The sequence below is a fragment of the Gordionus sp. m RMFG-2023 genome, chromosome 2 (genome assembly GCF_954871325.1).
Source record: "Gordionus sp. m RMFG-2023 chromosome 2, tfGorSpeb1-WG-v2, whole genome shotgun sequence".
Taxonomy (NCBI): domain Eukaryota; kingdom Metazoa; phylum Nematomorpha; class Gordioida; order Chordodea; family Parachordodidae; genus Gordionus; species Gordionus sp. m RMFG-2023.
Window position 1 is genome coordinate 27,321,432 of NC_088776.1, and position 20,238 is coordinate 27,341,669.

Below are 20,238 nucleotides of genomic sequence, written 5' to 3' on the forward strand. Positions count from 1 at the left end.
ATTCATTGTATTAAATTTTTTATAATATATTTGGGCCACTTAGTTATAAGATTGTTAGTATAGTTTAGTTCTTAAATTATTTTCTGTCCCACTCCTAAATAAACTTATGTATTTCTTATTTTCCGAAATAGACTTAGGAATTGCCTTTTTAGTCATGGTCACGCTAACATATGTAATGTTCTGTCTATTTTTATTAAAACAAATTTGGAATGAAAACAAAATATAAAGTAAGAAATAAATAAATTAGAAATCAAATTTAGTTAAATTATAATTGTCGTATAAATATTATTTTGTAGAAATTGATGGGGCATAAATAGGTTCTTTTAGCATTAAGTATTAATCCAGTGACGGAAAAGCATTTCGCTAGGTGTACTGGTTACAGATTACTTTTCCTAGCTAAATTAGCAAGTGTAGGAAGTTCGAGTCGCTTTTTCCCCAAAAGGTTAGCGCATACTGTTCTGGAATAGTATGTGGGCCTAGTAAAATGTGGCATCTTGATCTAGTTTGCTATTATTATAGTAATTGTTTGTAAATATTTGTTGGCTATTTTAGCTATATACGAATTGGATTTTTAGCCATTATCTTTAACTTGAATCTGACTCTCTGCATTTCTATGATGCTTTAGAAGTTTTAAATGTCTAATTAAAATTGCAATGATGCCGTAAAATTAGAATTTAAATATTCTGAAATAATTTATGATCTTGAAATCTTTATCAAATATTCACTCATATCTAATCTTCAAAATATTTTAAATAAATGTTTATTAAATAAAATAAATTAAGGTCGGTAATTGGAAACCTATGATCTAGTTTTTTTGCTTTTCTTTTAGATAAATGATATCTAAGCTTCAGATTTATAGATATGTATATATGTTTCTACTTCAGTAAGAAATAATAAACAAATTAATTGTTGATCCTTTTCGGGAGGAAAGAAATTCTAATTTAGTAAATGTGAATAATTCGCCGAGATCCATTTCGTTATAAAAATTTTAAAATTGTTTACCTATTTTACTTAACATATTATTTATAGGGCTTTTGTAGAAACCATGGATACTTTCTAGCTTAATATTCTGTTCCAATAGATAGGGCATTTTGATTTTAAGGTTTTCGTATTAATTCAATTTGATGAATTGCAATAGGTCTTATTATGTACTATTACACAATTCATATTTTATTAATAATATTCAGATTTAAAAAATAACAATTTAATATATAATATAAATTAATATCATTTTAAATTTCACATTCCGCACCATTGCCATAAAAAAAATCGGCAACGCTTCCGAGGAGAAAATTTTGGCGGCGCCGGCCACACACAGTCTCTAAAATTATATTTCTCTCTTTCTCTTTTAAAATATCTTTTTGGGTTATCATGAAAAGATAAGGTCAATTTTAAATGTCAAATTACGGAATATAACATTTTAAAAAGGGTGATATTAATTAAGTTTTTTTGGGCTAGCTATGCTATTTTAAATTATTAGTTTCAAAGTTTAAAAAATATTTGAATGGTAAAAATATGTAGTTTTAAAATTAAATTGTTTAGTTTTACATTAAGATTGCTCAGTTTAAAATTCAAATATATAGAATTTAAATAAAATATACACAATTGAATCATTAAAGTTTTCTACACAAAATCGATATTCCTATTCCAAACAAATCAATCAATTGTTGATGACTACAACTTGACTAAAACATATCTTCAGATACCATCCAGTCAATATTATAGGCATTTCTAATTTATTTTTAAAATCCCAAGATGACAAAATATCTTACCATTGGATAATATTATATTTCGGTCATTAAATAATTTAAAATATTTATAAAACTTAAAAATAACGAGTCTATCAAATCAATGGATGATTTTATCTAATAAATATATCTGTCATTTTGGGATATGAAATCTCTCAATTTTATATCAATTATTGAAAACTATTTTTATAATTTGAAAAATCTGATTTATAGGAAATGAATTATAGCATGTGTAGAATACCTAAAAATTCAAACAATAGCCATCAATTTTTGGGTATTTTTAATTTATATGAAAATTTTATATAAAAATGGATATAAATTAAAAGTAATTCGATAATTCTAGGCAAAATTTATGGAATTCACAGTGAATACACTTCCGATCAAATCAGATATAAAAATTACTCTCAGTAATAATTTAAAATTGAGATCTCAAATCCTAATGAATTCCATATCCCAATATACGATATATTTATTATTTATATTAATATATAATTTGAAATAAATAATATTATTACATTCCAATCACGAATATCCTCAGGTGGTATAAAGGGTGTAATATTCTCGTGTTTGGTAGGAAGAGGTAAAATAAGGTTATTGTAATTTATAGCTGATTGAATAAATTCGGTTGATTCACTTTCATTTCCTGTTGTAACATAGGAGGCGTCATGATCATTCGAAGATATCGGTATTATACATTGTTGAAACTTAGGAGTTATAGTTTTTTTTTTGTTACCATTGTCAGATAAATCGTGTAAAATATTTGAAACCTTTTATAAGTCATTTATTATAATAGTGAGGAATTATTCGAAAAAAAAATATAAATTGCTTTATATCCAATATATTATAGAAAAATTTCATTTGATTAAATAATATTATCTGCATTAAAGATCTGCAGAGCCTGGCCCGCTTGAAAGCCTGGTCCGCCAAATTCAAAAAAAAGATGATAATAGATCGGGTAAAAAAATCTAACATACCAGACAGGAAAATTTGCCCATTAAAAATAGCTTTGCAAATCTCGGATTCGTAAAATTTTATAAGTCCAGCAAGGGTATTAAAATTGAAAATGTAATATATTTTTTTGAATTTCAACTAATATTTTGATTAATACTATTAAATATAAATTACAATATGCTAATTTCTTTGTATTTTAAATTGCCTAACTAAAATACAAAATCTATTAATAAAACATATTAGATTCACAAAAAAAAATGAAATAATTTATTTATATGATACAATCACAAATGTACAATAGATACAACCATAATTGATTTACAAAATGATTGTTGTAGAAATAGCCATTTAATTGATATTGGGGAAAAATTATAATATAGATATTAAAAATATGACGGAGTTTTCGCAAAACGTTAACGGGCCGGGCTGAAAATTTAAAATAAACTATAATGAGCCAAGCTTGCAAAAAAATTTCGGTCCGAACAACTTGTGCAAAAATTCATAACGGGTGAAGCGGGTCGGGCTTTATAGATCTCGAATCTATAATATGCGCAATATAAATTTCGAAAATAAAGTTTATATTAGTGATCTGCACCGGGCCTAATTTTTCAAGCCCGGCCCAAATTTATTTAAATATAGAAATTAATTTTTATAATTACTCAAAAAAACGATATATGTTATATAGAGTCTACTTTCTATAAATAAAATCACATTATTTTATTTTACATGAAAAATTCAACATAAAATTAATAAATTTAGATATATTTAAAAAAAATTTTAAGGCCCGACCCGGCCCGAATTTTCTTAAAAATATTAGGCCCGGCCCGAAGCCCGCCCCCCCCCCGCCTTTGGCTATAACACTGGATATGTTTATAAATTTATTTTCCCTTATATGCTAAAGATCACTAAATAATAGAATGTAACGGCATAAATTATTTTTAAATAAATATATTTAAAAAAAAGACAAATTAACATGTTATTAGAAAAAAATATAATTCAGGCCAGGGATCCGAACCAAAATTAATATCTGTCGCATTAATAAAAAATAAATTTGATTTATCATAATTATTTTAAAAATATTTTTACATTTTGACTAGTAGCTTTTCCATCATTCACGATACACGTATCAATAATCGTAGATTCTTCCTCGCTTTTTTGAGCATCCATTTCCTTCCCTTTACCCCATTTTATAACTTTGTTTTCTAATATCAAATATTCATATTTATAAAATGCCATTTTCAATTTATACAAATATCCCAAAAAAATAAAAAAAATACAATTCATTAAGTGCACACTTTTCTAATACAACAAAATAAAAAATATTTATAAAAAAGTCATTTCGATTAAAAATTAATAATTTCCTCTAAAAAAACGCAAAAGCCAACAAAGCTAATTATCATCGTGATTGACGCTCGTGTCGATTCAAATAATAAAGGTACTGGATAATAAAAAAAATTACAAACTATTATTACAAGAGGGAGGAATTTTAATTTAATTTCGCACATTTAAGATATCAAATCTTATTAGGTTGTAGGGGTAGGACCGATTTTAGTTTTACAATACCAATATAAAATTTATTGTTGGTATTGGTTTTACAACCAATAACCTAAATAAATTTATTTAAATATTGTTTTAAAAGCAATATAAACCAATCCATAATGTAAAATAAATACATAAATAAATGAAATTATTAAGTTTTTTGTGGATCAATATATCACCGTTAAATTTAATTTCTTCCTTTCAATTTCCCAATTAAACTTATTACATGCAATATTTCTTTAGTGCAACTCTTACTACTAGTTCACTATTTGTGAGTGTATAATGTGTGCAAAAGTTTTGCCATATTTGGCTGTTATGGTCGCCCTAGAGGCATTAAATAAACCTGTAAAATAAAAAACAAAATTTTATAAACTGGATAAAATATATCTTGACCAAGAGTAAAATTTTCCTATTTTTGGATATTCCAATTAGTTGGAAATTCAACTTACCAAATGTTTGAAAGTGCAATACTGCTTAAAGCATATTTAACAATATATATTAACCGATTAAAAAAATGAATAAAATTATATTAGCACCTTAGCCTGGAATAATGTATAAATTTATCGAGAATTTATGAAACCATTTAAGCTACGGAGATGGCCTAATGTGCAAACACTCCATCCATTTCAAGTATTATACCTCTATATTTTAGCAATTTTAAATATATTTAGTTATAATAATAATCCTAATGCTATTTTCCAGCGGGTTTTAGCTGCTTTTGCTAAACAGGATAAATATTATCATTAATATAAACATATATATAATATCGACAATGATTGATCTAGCTATAAAGTATCAAGCCGCTTATTAAAAGATAATCCTTTAATCGCCCTCATTCTCATAAGATATCTAACGGAAGAATATGATATGTATAAAATAAATAATAATTACAATTTAGATGAACGTGGATTTTTTTTTGATAAAATATTTCAGGCTGAAGAAAGTTATAGTAGTATATTGATGAAGCCACCGTTTATAAAAATGTAAATTCACTGGACTGGTGAAAATTACATCAAAATATATACTAATATTTTAGAAAATTTCCAGTTATCTGGCAATTCCAGCTATCTCAACTAGTTCTGAAAGGGCGTTTTCAGAAGGACTTTATGTTATAATAAACCAATGTTGTTGATTATATGAACATACTATTCAAACTTGCCTATGCCTAAAGAATTTTTCCTTGTATTAAATTCCTATCAATCTTTTGCACTCTATTTAATGCAAATAGACAGTAATATATATTTTTTCAATTTGCAATATTTTTGTATTAAATATAAAGTTTCAAAAGACGTGTTTATTTTTTTGTTTGGTATCCAGAGGTGTCGCTAGCATTTTATATGTGGGTACTAAAAGGTGCTAATTTATTTTTAAAAGAGGTCTAATAAATACTCTAATATATAAATTTTTGCGGGGTTCGACTCCCCTCTTTCGTCCGGGTTATATTTATAAATTTACTATAATTAACTACAATATACATAACCAATAAAAAATCCTAAAATAACCCCAATTTATCAAAAAATCTAGAAAATATTACTGATTTTTTTCAGAATTAAAATACCCTAATTCAATGATGAACATTAAATTAATTGAAGCACAATTAGACTTTATTTCATTTTGATATGTAGGATCATTCAATAGAATAATTCTTTTTTCATATAATATCTTTTGTTGTTCATAATTTTATTTTTTTTTAAGGCGAAAGGAACAAAATTATAACAATAAAGATAAAAATTATTTTAAAATTGGGGGTCACTATTTTTTTAAAAAAAGGTGCTAATCTATTTTCAAAATTGGTGCTAATTATAAAAAGATGGATACTTTAGCACTCAAGGCACCTAGCTAGCGACGACCCTGTTGGTAACGGTTTGTTGCTATAAAAAATTTATAATTAAATTAAAAATTTTCAGCTTAATTTCATTTTTCAGGATTTTGAATCCTCATTTATAAACAGGACTCGGACCAAGGTTGGTTCTCAGCCCTGTTTTTTCCAAACAGAAATACCTCATGGTTAACTTTCCGTGACCATATTTAAATACAATTAAGGGTTTTAAAAATCACTAGTCATTCTTTCAATTTATTATTAATTTAAACCAATACGAATACAATATTTTGTTAATCTTTGGCTTTTATTATTGGTTTTGTGTCCAAAGCTTGTTTCAAAACTTTTAGGTAGACTAATCTTAAAGCTAGTGTCGTTAAACCAATTAAGATTTTAGCTAAAATAATAATATGTTAGCCTCGAGATTTTTCAAATAGATGTCCAAACCTTTCTGTCATTTATGAGCAAAATCTCCGTGTTTACATAATTTTATCTAAAATCTTAATCGGGTTGTTTAACAACACTACTTCAAGCTATGAAAATAAATGTTTTGGCCATATTTTTTATTTATAGTTAAAAAAGGCTGATCGAGTGTTCAATAATGTTTATAAAATTGTAAAAAAAGGTCAGAACGAGGAGACAGTTGTTTATTTCGTTATTGCTTCGATAGATTGAAAAATAGAGGTTATATTATTTATTTATTAAAAATAAAAAATATACATTTCCAAATAAAATAAATCTTTTTTGTTGATAAGGAAAGAGACTAGTTCTAGTAGAGGAGGGAGTTAAAGAAACAATTGATATTAAAAAGAGAAATTGTCTTACAATTATTTATAACTTTTAAGGTAGGTTCAAGGTTACCATTACTCCCCATTGATGATAGACTACTATATTAAAAAAATTAAATACAAAGGAGCGGGCTGACCATATATAATAGTAGGACAGGTCTCACGTGGAAAAGAATATTTTGGGAACATTAGGAGACCACAACAATATATCACAGGCTTCTTTGAGCCCCAAAGAAATATTAGATTAAGTTATTAAATGCCAAATCGATCACGATTAGGACGATCCCTTTCGAATTTTATAAAAAATTCGTATACAAACTATGTGGGTAAAATTTTAGCTTTTTTGATTTATATTTTTGGATATATCTAAGGTCAAATTATAAAAAATTATCTTTTTTGTGAAATTATGTAATAATTAAGTTAATGATTGATTAAAAATTACGCAATTAGATATAATAAATAGTATCACATCAATTCGGCGAGTAAAACTCGGCATGGTGACAATCTAGTGCAACAACAATTTGGCGCGCATCTAATGAGCTGCAATTCAATTAAAAGTCATTCTTCTATGAATATAAAAATAAATTAATGGCATTTATCAAATTAAAGTGGTTGTTGATGGTTGAACGCTGGCCCTAATAATTGAATACGGGATATAAATGTCCTTGACAAAAAGACATTGGACATAAATACTCCCGGATAAAATAACATCGGACAAAAATACCCCAATTTTAATAAAAAAAATTTAATGCTTAGGAAAAAGGGAAAGTTAAAAAAAATTATTAATTTTTTCCATAAATAAATTTTTTACTTAAAAAAAATAGTTAACTAATTATGCGCAGCGTGCATAAAATATAAAAACCACGCACATATGTGGAGTACTGGGGAAATATTTAGATATTGGCTACATGTATTGCTACGCGGTTCATGGCAGGGCCTCTAGGGTTAATTTGAGCATAAAAGTACATTATGAGAAATAATTAATTTTATTAGAAACCAAATCCACTACATGTGGTAAAATAGGCTAAGGACTAAACCAAGCTCATGGATCGCGTTGGCTTAGAGCTATGCAACAAAGAAAAAGGTTAGTGCTTACATTAGATGAGAAAAAATAATAATTTTAATAGACACCAAACCCACTATATCGATAAAATCTAGTACATATTTAAAACCGTGTAAAATAAATAAATATATTTTTCAAAAAACTCTTCTTTAATTAAAATGGAAAAGTTTTCATCCGGAGGTATTTATGTCCAGTGATGCCTGGAATTCAATTAGTAGAACCAGTTCAACTCAACATATTCTTTAATTTGATAAATATCATATAATAACAATTTTTTTAAATAAATCGCAGATCCGCGCCGATTTGTCGCCGCGCCAAGTTTTCCAGAATTGACGAGTAACAATAATAAATCTAGTATTAAAGCCTAATTATTTTTAAAATTTTCTATACCTCTACAGAATAAAATCTAAAATTCTCATAAGAGTGGAGTTTTTAAGACTTCATAGGCAAAATCGATAAAAACTAGTTAAAAAAATGAAAAATCTTTTTAATACTTTAGATGGCCTTTTATTTCAATTAACATATTCTTAATAATGTATCTATATGATTATTTCCATATAATAACTTAACTACTACGTTCGTGTCTTATAGAAAAACTATTATATTTTATTATGTATTTATATAAATATCAGAGACCTGCAGAGGTACCATTTACACGGCCCGGTCCGGATTAAAAAAATTTTGGCTCGGCCCGGATTTTTTTTCAAATATTTTTTACGGCCCGCCCTTTAAAAATTATAGGTCCGGCCCGACCTGGATCTTTTTAAAATTATATTTGACCTGGTATATACAAAAAATTCATTTGGTATTTTATCATATTTTTTCGGCGATTAACATTTATAAGCAAGCATATTAGCTAATGTTGTTAAGCGGCTCGTTTTGAGCCGATTTTTAAAAACGGCTAACTCAATATTTTCGCCAGAAAAATATTGACTAAGCCTCGAATTTCGATACTATATGTCTAGACCTTTGCTCCTTCTATGAGCAAAATTTTCAGACTTGCATAATATTTTTCTGGATAAAAAACTGAGTTAGCCGTTTTTACTACATATTATTATCTTTTTTATTCTAAACAGATATTTAGTGTATTACAAATTGATACTATAAAAAATTTGGGTAAATAATATTTTGAGAATATACTATATTAATTGTATTTATAAAAAAATAAAACTGATATTTTAATCAAAAAATATAACATATATTATATAATAATGTATTTAATCCTTTGAGTATTTATTCCATGGCAGGAAAACTATAATTATATTATGTAATAGATCTATGAGTGTTGGCTAGTGTTAACTTTCACCAAACATAACTATATATAATCATTATAACCATATCTAATTGACGAATATAATAATTCATGTTGTATAAATTTTTTTAAAAAATAGGCCCGGCCCGGGTATTTTAAAAAAAAATTTTCAAGCCCAACCCGACCCAGGTTTTTAAAAAAAAAAATTTCAGGCCTGGTCCTGCCATTATTTAAAAATTTAAAATACAGCCCGGCCCTGGGCCTGGGCGGGCTTAGGGCCTCTGATAAATATTTCATTTTAAAAAAAATGTATAAAAATTGAAAAAACATTTAAATATATGTCAACAGTCGAAAGATTTTGGCATTCTAGCAAAATGACATTTTACAGAAACTGCACATAAAAAACAGCATGTGACGATGTCAGAAACAGGTGAAAAGGCTAGCAGCGAGGTCCAGAGAGGCCCTATTTATTAAAGGACAGTTGGGCACTTCCTCAAAAAATGTAGATATAAATTCTTTGTACTAATGTAAAGTTCGGAAACGTTCCAGGAAATTTTTGCATATTTGTGGTCAAAATTTCTGCCAATATTTAATTAAATCCTAATATTTGAATATCATTTTAAAAAGTTTCAAAGCATCATATCACAGTATTCTGATTTTCCTCAAGGCATTTTTATATAAGATTATTTTAATTGATATACTTATAAAATAGATTAAACATAACTATCGCAAATTTTAATATATTTAGTTAGTAATTTTTTTATTTATAAGTCAAAGGTAATCTAATTTTAAGTAACAAACTTTTTATAATTATAATATATCTTAAATGGAAAATTTTAAAATAGAAAATGTGACATGGGAATTTTATTATTGCTTTTATTACAAATGAGGACTTTATCAAAAATATGACCATATTTTCTATAAACAAGAAACTGGTATTAAAAAAATTTAATATTTTTGCAAATTTTGTGATGAAAGCTACACTCATAGGAATTCCACTAAAATGATATAACATTTAAGCAAACGCATATTTGTTATTTAAAAAAAAATTGCACCTATCTAATAAAATTCAGCAGTATATATAAAGGTGGCACAAACGAAGTAATAATTATGGATGAAAGTGATAATGAAGCATCCCCATCAACTTTACAAGTATCAAGATCACAAGTAGCATTGAATCCAATAAATTCAGTTCTAACTCACTCTTATCAAAATAAAAAAATATTTAGATTTAATGTACATAACTAACTAAAAACAATGAATATTATTTTAGTACGACCTATATTTTCATCAGATTGTCCATTTGCAATTATCTTATAAAATCTCTTCAAGATACACGATTAGTGAGAATTTGTTAAATGAAGGATATGAAAAGGTAATGGAAAGCATCAAATAGCATCCAATTATTTTAATCCTCACCTGTTAATTTATGTTTGATATCAGATGGCTAAACAAACGTGAGAGGTGAAAGTATTATAAATTATATAATAACCACCATTCCCCCCTCCCTCCAAAGCACATTTTTTAGAAATCATTGAAACATGAACTAATAATCATACTTTTGACTATATTGTCACAGAAATTTTAATTTTGAAAAAGTTTCCACGTTAATTAATGATAATGCTAGTAATATGAAGACAACTTGATAGATAATTCAAGATTTACACCCAAAAATGGAATGTGCTGGATGCATTAAATTTGAGGAATTCATATCCTTAAATCAAAATCGAAGGCCAAATTCTTAATAAATTTGAAGTTGCCTAGAGATAGGAAATGGGGTAGGGCATCAATTATGATAGAGAGGTTATCAAAAATTAAGGGACCTTTCAAGAAATAATTATTAATGTTTTGAAAGAGAAAACGCGTACAAATTTTAGATGATGATCTCTGGGTAGCCATTGAATATTTGTAACATATTATTTCCGATTTATACCCAGATCTGCATATTAGAAAACGATAAATCAAGTATATCACAAGTACCGAATTCACCTTCCATTATTTTAACATCAATAAAAATAAATATGAATTTTTTTGGCTCAGAAATATATATTACAGCGGGTGAAAACGTAAATAGTTTTATTTGGAATATTCATTTTACGGCAAACACATCTGATTCTAGTTTCAATGATTATGAACTAACCAATAATGAGATATCATCTGGCATGGTTACAGTTAATTCCCTAATTGCAGAATTCTATCTTGATCAGTTGTTTTAGCCATTCTCGCAGAATTTCGATCAGAGAGTGGTTTTGGGGAAAGCGTTAAATATGGGAAAGTGCAAAGCATGTTCAACCTCTGATAGGGTGAAAAGGCCTTTATCTGCACTATGGATGTACAGATATTTTTTAATCGGCCAATATTATAAAATTAGCCGAACCGATATAAAATAGCGTCTTTAACAAAAATAAAATGTTATATCTAAAATCATTTATTTTTATTAATAAAATCCAAATCCATATTTTTTTAATAATAATAATTAATTAATAAACATTCTGCCATATTGTTATTTTTTGCGCATTGTGTTTATAAAATTGTGCGATAATCTCTTCAGAATCTGATTTTAGTAAAGCTGGTGATATAAAAAGTTACCATCGCAGCAGGCTGATTTCTGATAAATTGGAGATTTTGGTATTTCTAAAAAGAAATCTTCGATATATTAATGTTAAATATTATTTTAAATATTTATTTCAAATTTCATAATATATTTGCTTATTACTTATTATGTATATAAATTAATGTCATTATTTATTATATAAAAGTAATTTAACAATAAAAATATTTTATATACTTTTAGAATTGCAATTGAATTGAATATAAACTATAACTGATCATTATAATTTATTTAAATGATGTAAGTTATGGTATAGTTAGATTATAGATGTTATACTGATAAAAAATATATTAAAAATTAAAACCATTGGTATCTTTGCAGAATACAAAATTAGATCGAGCCGATATCAATTTAATATCGGGAATATCGGATCGGCCTCCAAAAAGTGGTATAGATACACTCCTCGTCTGCACCAACCTATAAGTCTGATAGCTATCCTCCGAAGAATGCTGCTTCGGAGAGAATTTGGTCTTGTTTTAGAAGAAACCATCCAAAAAATCGTAATAGTCAGCAATAAATGCGTGGAAAAGTTAACTAATTTATACTTACAAAGGACTTAGTACCCTTAATTCTTTGTTTAAAAAAAGTTTCATTGGAGTTAAGGCAAAGTTAAATTATATTTATCTGAAGAAATAAGTTCTATTAACATATTCATTATAAAATAGATTATAATATTAGAGAATATAAATTAATATACCTTGATCGATTGAATATTAATTATATTAACAATCTTGATTGATATTTTTAAAAAGCTGATAACAGTGTCTACTACATGACAAGTATTGACTGGAAGAAAACTCCCCTCTAAAACCTATACCTACCCCATTTAAAATGTTTCGCCACCAATTTTTAATTATAATGATCCCTTCAAAAAAATAATCTAAATTATCAATATTATCTGTATCAAAAATGGGAATGTAAGATCCAGAAATAAGTTTTATTTGATAAATATTGAGTAAAGATTGTATGCAATACATAAATTTGGTCGATGTTTAGCAATATCATTGTATTTATAATAGGTTTATATTATAAAATAATATCTTACAGCAATATATTTTGCCCTATTTCGTTAAATATTTAATAGATCACCAACAATAAATCCGATCTCTAGCCTACTAACTACCCCCCTAAAAAATTGGAAGCAAGCTGACCTACTCCACCCGCTCATATAGATTCTGTATCAATCAATTTAATAAATGTTTGGATTAAAAATAGTTTTAATAATATTTGTAATGATAAGAATAAAGATAGTTTAAAAGATAATTAATAATAACCATGTAAGATAGATTCTATTTAATATAAGAGTTATGAAAACTAGTCTCGAATAGATCGGATACACATACACTATGAAACAGTAGGTCCAAACTGTTTTTTATTTTATGAGTACAGCCGCACTCTAATCTAGTCTGAAAATTATAGTTACTTTGTTTTCAAATGCTCTTATGGCCAGGCCTTAATCCCGGCACTTTAATATACTTGGGCCAGGCCTGAAAATTTTTTAAAAAAAATACCCTAGCCTATTATTTCAAACCAAATATTTTAAATAGCCATTATTAGCTATAAAAATTAAAAATAAATATAATATAAAAAATCCAGGCCAGGCCTGGAAATATAAAACCCGGGCTGTGAAAAAAAATATAGGCAGGAAGTAAATAATATTTCTGCAAGATAAATATATACTTCTTTTTTTAAACTTTTGCAATTTTATTTGTTTATTAATAAAATTAAAATATTATATGATAAATCGTAAAATTTTTATAATCATTCAAATTTTTTCCAGATAGCCTTCGAAAATAATTTCGGATAAGTTAAAAATTATAGTATCTGCTAAAATAGGTCAGATGTAGGGTTATAGGCCAAGCCCTACCTCAAATAAATTGTCTCATTCATGATAGTAAGAGAAATCATAGCTATTTTTGAACTTATGAAAAGACTGAGATGTAAATTACAAATATTACAAAATGAACAAATTTTAATATAAATTATACAAAATCGAAAAGATAAATTTCTAAACTTTGAAATATTATAATTTCATGATAGGGTTATATTTATAAATAAAGTTAAAATAATAGTTCGAAAATTAAATATAATTTTTTAAATAAAACTAACTTGTAGAAAGTTTAGGGATTATTTTAGAATCCCTGGTATCTTTCCGATACTCGTCCAAATCAAACTCTTCTTTATAAGCGCAATTAGCCTTGAATTCCGCATTTTTGCTAAATATCTGCTGAAATGAGATGGCTAACTAGCGTTAAATGGACATAATTAATATAAGAAGCATAATAAAAATTATCTTAATTGTTAATATTTATATATAAATTGAAATACGGGTAAAGGTGAAGATGATTCCTTTATTATATTCCCTCCAATCAAGTGTATTAGGACGTCTTGATCAGTTGTAAAATCGTTTTTAGCGGGTAAATTAACGAGGTTATCATTACTGTCCGATGATATCGCTTCAGCTCCATTAATAATCTCCTTATCTGTTCTTACACTTTGGATATTTGTTATAGAACTATTATTTAAAGTTTTTTCAGGGTAAGATAATTGGAAAAGTTTAGAATTGAGTAAATTTTGGTGTTCCTTGTGAGGAAATGTTGTAATCGTTTTAACCATGGGATTAGAAGTTATTGTACCTTGACAGGCTTTAATTTCTGGTAAATAAAGTGAAGACCTAAAGTCGGTCTTTGGAATAAGCTGTTTTAATGGGGTTACATTGCAGACTCTATTGGAGTTGTAAATATATGAATCCTGATTTGAAGATATGAATGAGGATGCTACTATTGAAATTGGATTATTTACTTGATTTACATATAGTGGAACGGAGCCACCTATTTTTTGACACAAAGGTTTGGGGTCTAAAACTGTTAGTGATTGCTGATTGTTAGACAATAGATTGAGATTATTTAACAAAAGAGGTGGATTTTGCAAATTTGAATTATTGGTAAGATTAATGATATTAGCATAATTTTGTGGATTTTGAACATTAGATAAATTGGTCTGATTATGATTCATAGAATTATTAACATTGTGACTAATAATGAAAAAGCTTGGCGAGTTACCCGAAGCTAATTGACCTAAAGCTGCTAAATTGTTAGGGGCTGCATAACCAATTATATTGTTGAAATTTGTGTTTCCATTCAAAGACGGGTTATTTAAAGCTATTATATTGTTGTGGTTATTAGAAGGATAATAATTGTGAAAATTTGAGACAGCAGATGGCACCTGATTACTGCTGTAAAATTGATTTGTACCAGGCGAATAAAACAATAATTGGGGAGGTTTGTGGACATTTAAATTAGCGAGAGCAGTCAATGGCTTAATTTTGGGTGTTGAAATCATACAATTACGGTTAGATTTAACATTGATATTATTCAAGCGTGATACTGTGTGTTTATTTATATTATTCCTTTTCACAGGAAAAACTGTGGTAGTGGGTGAAGCTTTAAAAAGCGAAATAGGGACATTATTTTCAAATGATAAATCCTTTTCTGGGTTGCTATTATCGTTGAAAATTAGTTTTTCCTTTATGATAACATTATTTATACTATAATCAAACGAATTTGACAGGCTATCCAATAAACTCAATGGATTATTAAGAGTAGAAACGTTTTGATTTGTAAAATTTTTAGAATAGACCTCATCAGAGTGGCTAAAATCGCAAGTTTTATCTAAATCAATATCATCAATCTTTTCTAATTCACATGATAATTTGTCATTTATCGTGCTATAAACATTTAATTTAGTATTTGACAAATCATCAGGCTTCATATTAGCAGTACATTTATTTGGTGAAAGTATATTATTTCCTCTGCCAATCAAAATATTATTATTTATATTTTCATAATTTTTATCAATTTGGGTGTTTGTGATATAAACTAGTTGATCATTGATAGTAGAACCAGAAATGTGATTTATTATATTAGAACTAGCAATGGGATATATAACATTGGAAACAGTAACATTATTTATAACATTGGCATGAGCAATGGATATAAAATTGGAACAAGCATGGGGATTCATATAATTATTTGAAGTGGTGACTGTTGAACAATTGAGACTCATACTTTGTGATGGCAAAATTGATGATATAATACTATTAAATGTCTTGGAATCAGAAGATGCAAGCTGATTATCTATTAATACCGAATTTTGAGTAGATAAGGGTGGATAAGGAATATTTATTTCCATTGATGTCTTGTTGCACATCGTTATTGAATGATTATGATATAAATAATTATATCCTGTCATGTCTTTGTTATTTTCATTTTCTAGATGTTCATGCGGGACACCATATTTGGTTTTGGGGAGAGATAGCATGTCCACTTTTTTATCTTTGGAAACAACATGACTTCTTGATTTATTCATTTTATTTTTTTTACTCTCAATATTGTTTATCATCATAGATGAGTGTTTAGTACTAAAGTCAAGTAGTGCCTTTTTGATTGGTGAATTGGATATCACTGGGTCAGCTATATATAGATTGGAAGTAGTGGGAGATATATGCAGATTTGACATGGCAGAAGCTGATGTATATAGATGGGATATGGTTACATTATCTGAAGTGAATATTACAGCGCTAACTTGTTGGGGTAATTCTCTGGTTAAAAGTGTATTATGATGATATTCCTTTCCATTGTTGTCGTAGTCTAAAATTTTGTCAGACATAACATTGGTTTTCAATGGGTTGGGAACTATGGATGCCTCAAATGTGGGTTTATTATTGGCTGCTACTGTGTAAGATAGTTTGTTGAGAGATTTCAAATTAAGTGATGAAATGTAAGTATAAAGAGGTTTGGGGGCAATTGGAATGGGAGTTTTGAGGTTTTTGGTACTATTGTTTGGTAATATAGTAAAATCATTTATATTTGGTATAGGTATATTTTTAGAGAAATTTTCAAATTGAAATTTAGAAGATGAGGAAAGAACACGGGTAGTATGAGCTTGGGGTGCATTATATTCCCCTACCATAGTTATGTTCAACCCTTCATTTAAAATTTCACCTCCTGTTAACCCATTTTTACTGTAAATAGAATTAAATATGCCTTCCTGTGATTTATACGGATATATACAATTTCCAGGTACATTATGTTGTATTTGTAACCCCGTATTTCTTTTATTAAAGTCAATTATTGAACTAGAATGACCATTGGTATTTAAATGAGTATCTGATTTTAGGTTATTCACTTTCTTTTCTTTTAATTCTGACCTTGCACTTGATTTTTCTTTGCTTTCCTTTTTATTATTATCTATATCCAATTTTAAATGTTTTAATTTTGGTAAAAATTCATATTCATCTTTCTTACTAACTTTTTTTTTCTTGTGGGATGATGTTGTCAAGGTATTGAAAGATAAATTACTATTTTTTATCATTGGTTTTTCAGGCGAATAAATAGGAGCTTCACATATTGTGTTTTTCATATTTAATTCATTTAGAGCTCCAATATGTTTCAATAAAAATTGTTGCATTTGTTGTTGCTGATGAACAGCTGCGGCCAATGCTGCTTGTTGAATTAAAAATGAGCCTTGAGGTAAGATTATACCATAGGGTGATATATTTGAATTTTTACAATGTTGAGATTTTAATCTGGTTTCATTATTTTTAGAATCTATACCATGCAATATAGGTGCTGGTGGCTGGACAATAGGAAATTGATGTGTTTCTGTTATTGATTTTGAATTGTTTGGATTATTTGAATAATTTAGGTCTTCATATGACATGCTTGTAACACAATTATCTTATACTTAAATAAAAAATAAATAATATGTGTAAAATTATTTAGAGGAATGTGGTTAAAGTTAGCTCACAAAATTTGGTGATTATATTTTAAGCATTAATAAATTTATATAAATAAATGTCAAAAAATATTATATTCTGCAAATAAAAAAAAATGGGCATACCATTTATGTTAAAAGGAATTTTAATAAAATTATGTTTAGTTTATAATTTATATCTAAAATACCTTATAAATATTGTAAAATATAAATAATATATTCCATAAGAATTAAACTGATTGAAGTTTATTCATTAACTTACCACGCAAATTCTATAACTATCATGTATAGAATAATCTATTGTATATATTGAAAATTAATAATTCATCATTTGGAAATGGAATCAAAATACAATAAAATTAGAATTTAAAAAATAAAATGGTTTTAAGTAACAAACATTTTTCCATAAACAAAAAAATATCTCATTCCTGATTGGTTAATAAATTCCTATAAATAAAGATTGACATCAAATGCTATTAATTTTTTTTACATAATGCAAAAATAGCATACTATTTATTCTACACAATGTGGATAAATAAATAAATTTATTATTAAATTAAATTTGTTTATTTTCTCATTTAAAAATAAAATCGTATGAATTATTCAATTCAGTATCAATTAAATTTGTTATTGTTATTATTTTATATTTTATATAAGCACTTTTGTGAATATGTTTGATTTCATTATATAGTATTGATCAGGAAATATATTTTTATTTACTATGCATAATTTTTGGGGATCTTTTTTGGGTAAAAATTGTAAATTAAATATTACGGGATTTATATGCACATATTTTTTGTTTGCCTGGAGGAAGCTTGTATCAAACTATTTTAAAAAAAATTAAACTTAATAAAGTAAAAATATTGTCAAATGTGAACCTTTGAAATTTGAGCAACTGCTTAAATCGAGAAAGTTTTTGCGTATAAAATTAGCCTGGAAGTCGACCCGAAGGAGAATTCAGTTTCAGATCTAAAATTTTGAAAGAATTCGATAATTTTAAACTCATTCCAAAAAATAGAATGAAAAATAACTTCTCTAAAATACTATGCGATTAGGGCCGATGATCTCTGTAAAGACGTGACTGCGAAGCAAATGATCCTGCCAAGGAGGTATTTTTTCAAAGTATATCCTCCACAAACAAATAGTTTTAATTGTTTTGTATATTACAATTATATGATTGTTTTGTATATTACAATTATATGCAATGAATGATTTAAGTTAAAAAAAGTAATCTTTAAGAATTTTGTTAACTCGCATTTATTTTAAAATCAAATTAAAACAATGTCTAAAAATAACTGCCCAAGAAAATAGGTGTTTAATGAATTAATGTTTCATCAAGGTCAGGTTTGTCAGGTCTCCCAAGAAGACTATCACAATTTTAAAATAATGAAATGTACCACATTGATCAAATTTCCATAACGCAATTTTTATATTTCTTAAGATCTACAAATCTACCATATTAATATTCAAAAATAAATTTACTAAATATTAAACAGGACTGAGAACCCAAACACTCAAGATTTTACTGAACTCAAACACCCTTTTTTAAAATTCAGGGTTCAAGATCAAGACCTTTTTTTTAAAGTTTATTGTGAAAATCATTTTTATTATATTTTATTATACAATTTTACCACCATATTTTGCAAAAAAATTTATCAAGTAATATATAATTTAAGAAATTATATATTTTTTAATACTTTTTTTATTTTACAAAACAAATCAAATATAATTAATTTATAGATAGTTATAAAGTAAGTTAATCTAAAAAATAAGGAAGTAATATAACATAAAAAAAAATAAGGAAAAAAAAGTAAGTCTAAGTAAACTCCTTGGAAAGAAGACTACTGTTAAAGCTTACGTAATTATAGCCATGGTCAGCCTTGCAAATGTGATGTCCTAAATCTTTAAAAAGGGATAGGCAAGTTTACCGAAGGTCGTTAAGATAGTGAATATAATTGAAAGGAAAAGGACGAGAGAAAGAACGAAGTCACAAGGTAAAATAGTTTTATTAAAAACAAGTTGCAGTGCACTATCAAAGTGGGGCATAAAATAATCTGTATTTTAATTTTACCATCTAGATTTTGATGCTCTTAAATAAAATTAAAAAAAAACAAATAAAATATTATTTTTTAAATTGTAGTAAAAGTTGATAATTTTTTAAAATAATTATTATCATTTAAAATTTTTAGGAAAAAAGCATTTTAAAAAAGATGTAAAATAAAAATTATTTTTATAAAAGTCGAAACTAGCCATAGTCCTACGAAAAGTAGACCTAAAGAACTCTAGTAAAATCTATAAGGGGAAAGCCCACCTAATAATGTCCCCCTCTCCCAAGCAAAAACCTGGCTATGCCTATGAATTAAAATAAATACATGTTTTATAGTGTTAACTGTTAAGGTTTATTTATAATATGTTAAAATAAAATATATAAGGTATGAATAGAAATAAATAGTATCAATTTAAAATTAGGATCCTATTTAATTAATTTTAGAAAAATATAACTTGTTAACCAAAAATAATCGGCGTAACCAAGGGGGCCGGAATACCTTTTCTCTGACAAATTTGTAGATTTTTATAAGTAATTTGAAGTTAACTAATTTATCCGTATGCATTAGAGACCTGTAAATTGTATTTATTTCGACCCGAAGTCCGATGGCAAAAAATATTTAGGACTTTAGCCCTTTATAATAAA

At 26.8% G+C, this 20,238-nt stretch overlaps 1 protein-coding gene across 2 annotated transcripts in view; it reads right to left on the reverse strand.

Moving 5' to 3' along the window:
* The window catches only part of LOC135923104 (metacaspase-2-like), a 28,080-nt gene extending 10,157 nt beyond the window's left edge, over window positions 1-17,923 (reverse strand). Inside the window, exons 1-5 of one of the 2 annotated variants that reach the window (XM_065457675.1) lie at window positions 17,809-17,923; window positions 14,100-17,515; window positions 13,881-14,016; window positions 3,786-3,901; window positions 2,264-2,515 (exon numbers count right to left, since the gene is read on the reverse strand). In XM_065457675.1, coding sequence (XP_065313747.1) covers window positions 2,264-2,515; window positions 3,786-3,901; window positions 13,881-14,016; window positions 14,100-17,492 — 3,897 coding nt within the window. In that variant the 5' untranslated portion in view covers window positions 17,493-17,515; window positions 17,809-17,923. Of the gene's footprint in view, window positions 1-2,263; window positions 2,516-3,785; window positions 3,902-13,880; window positions 14,017-14,099; window positions 17,516-17,808 lie in introns of those variants that run through there. The other variant, XM_065457676.1, reaches the window with a different exon arrangement.
* Between the last annotated feature and the right edge of the window lie 2,315 nt (window positions 17,924-20,238).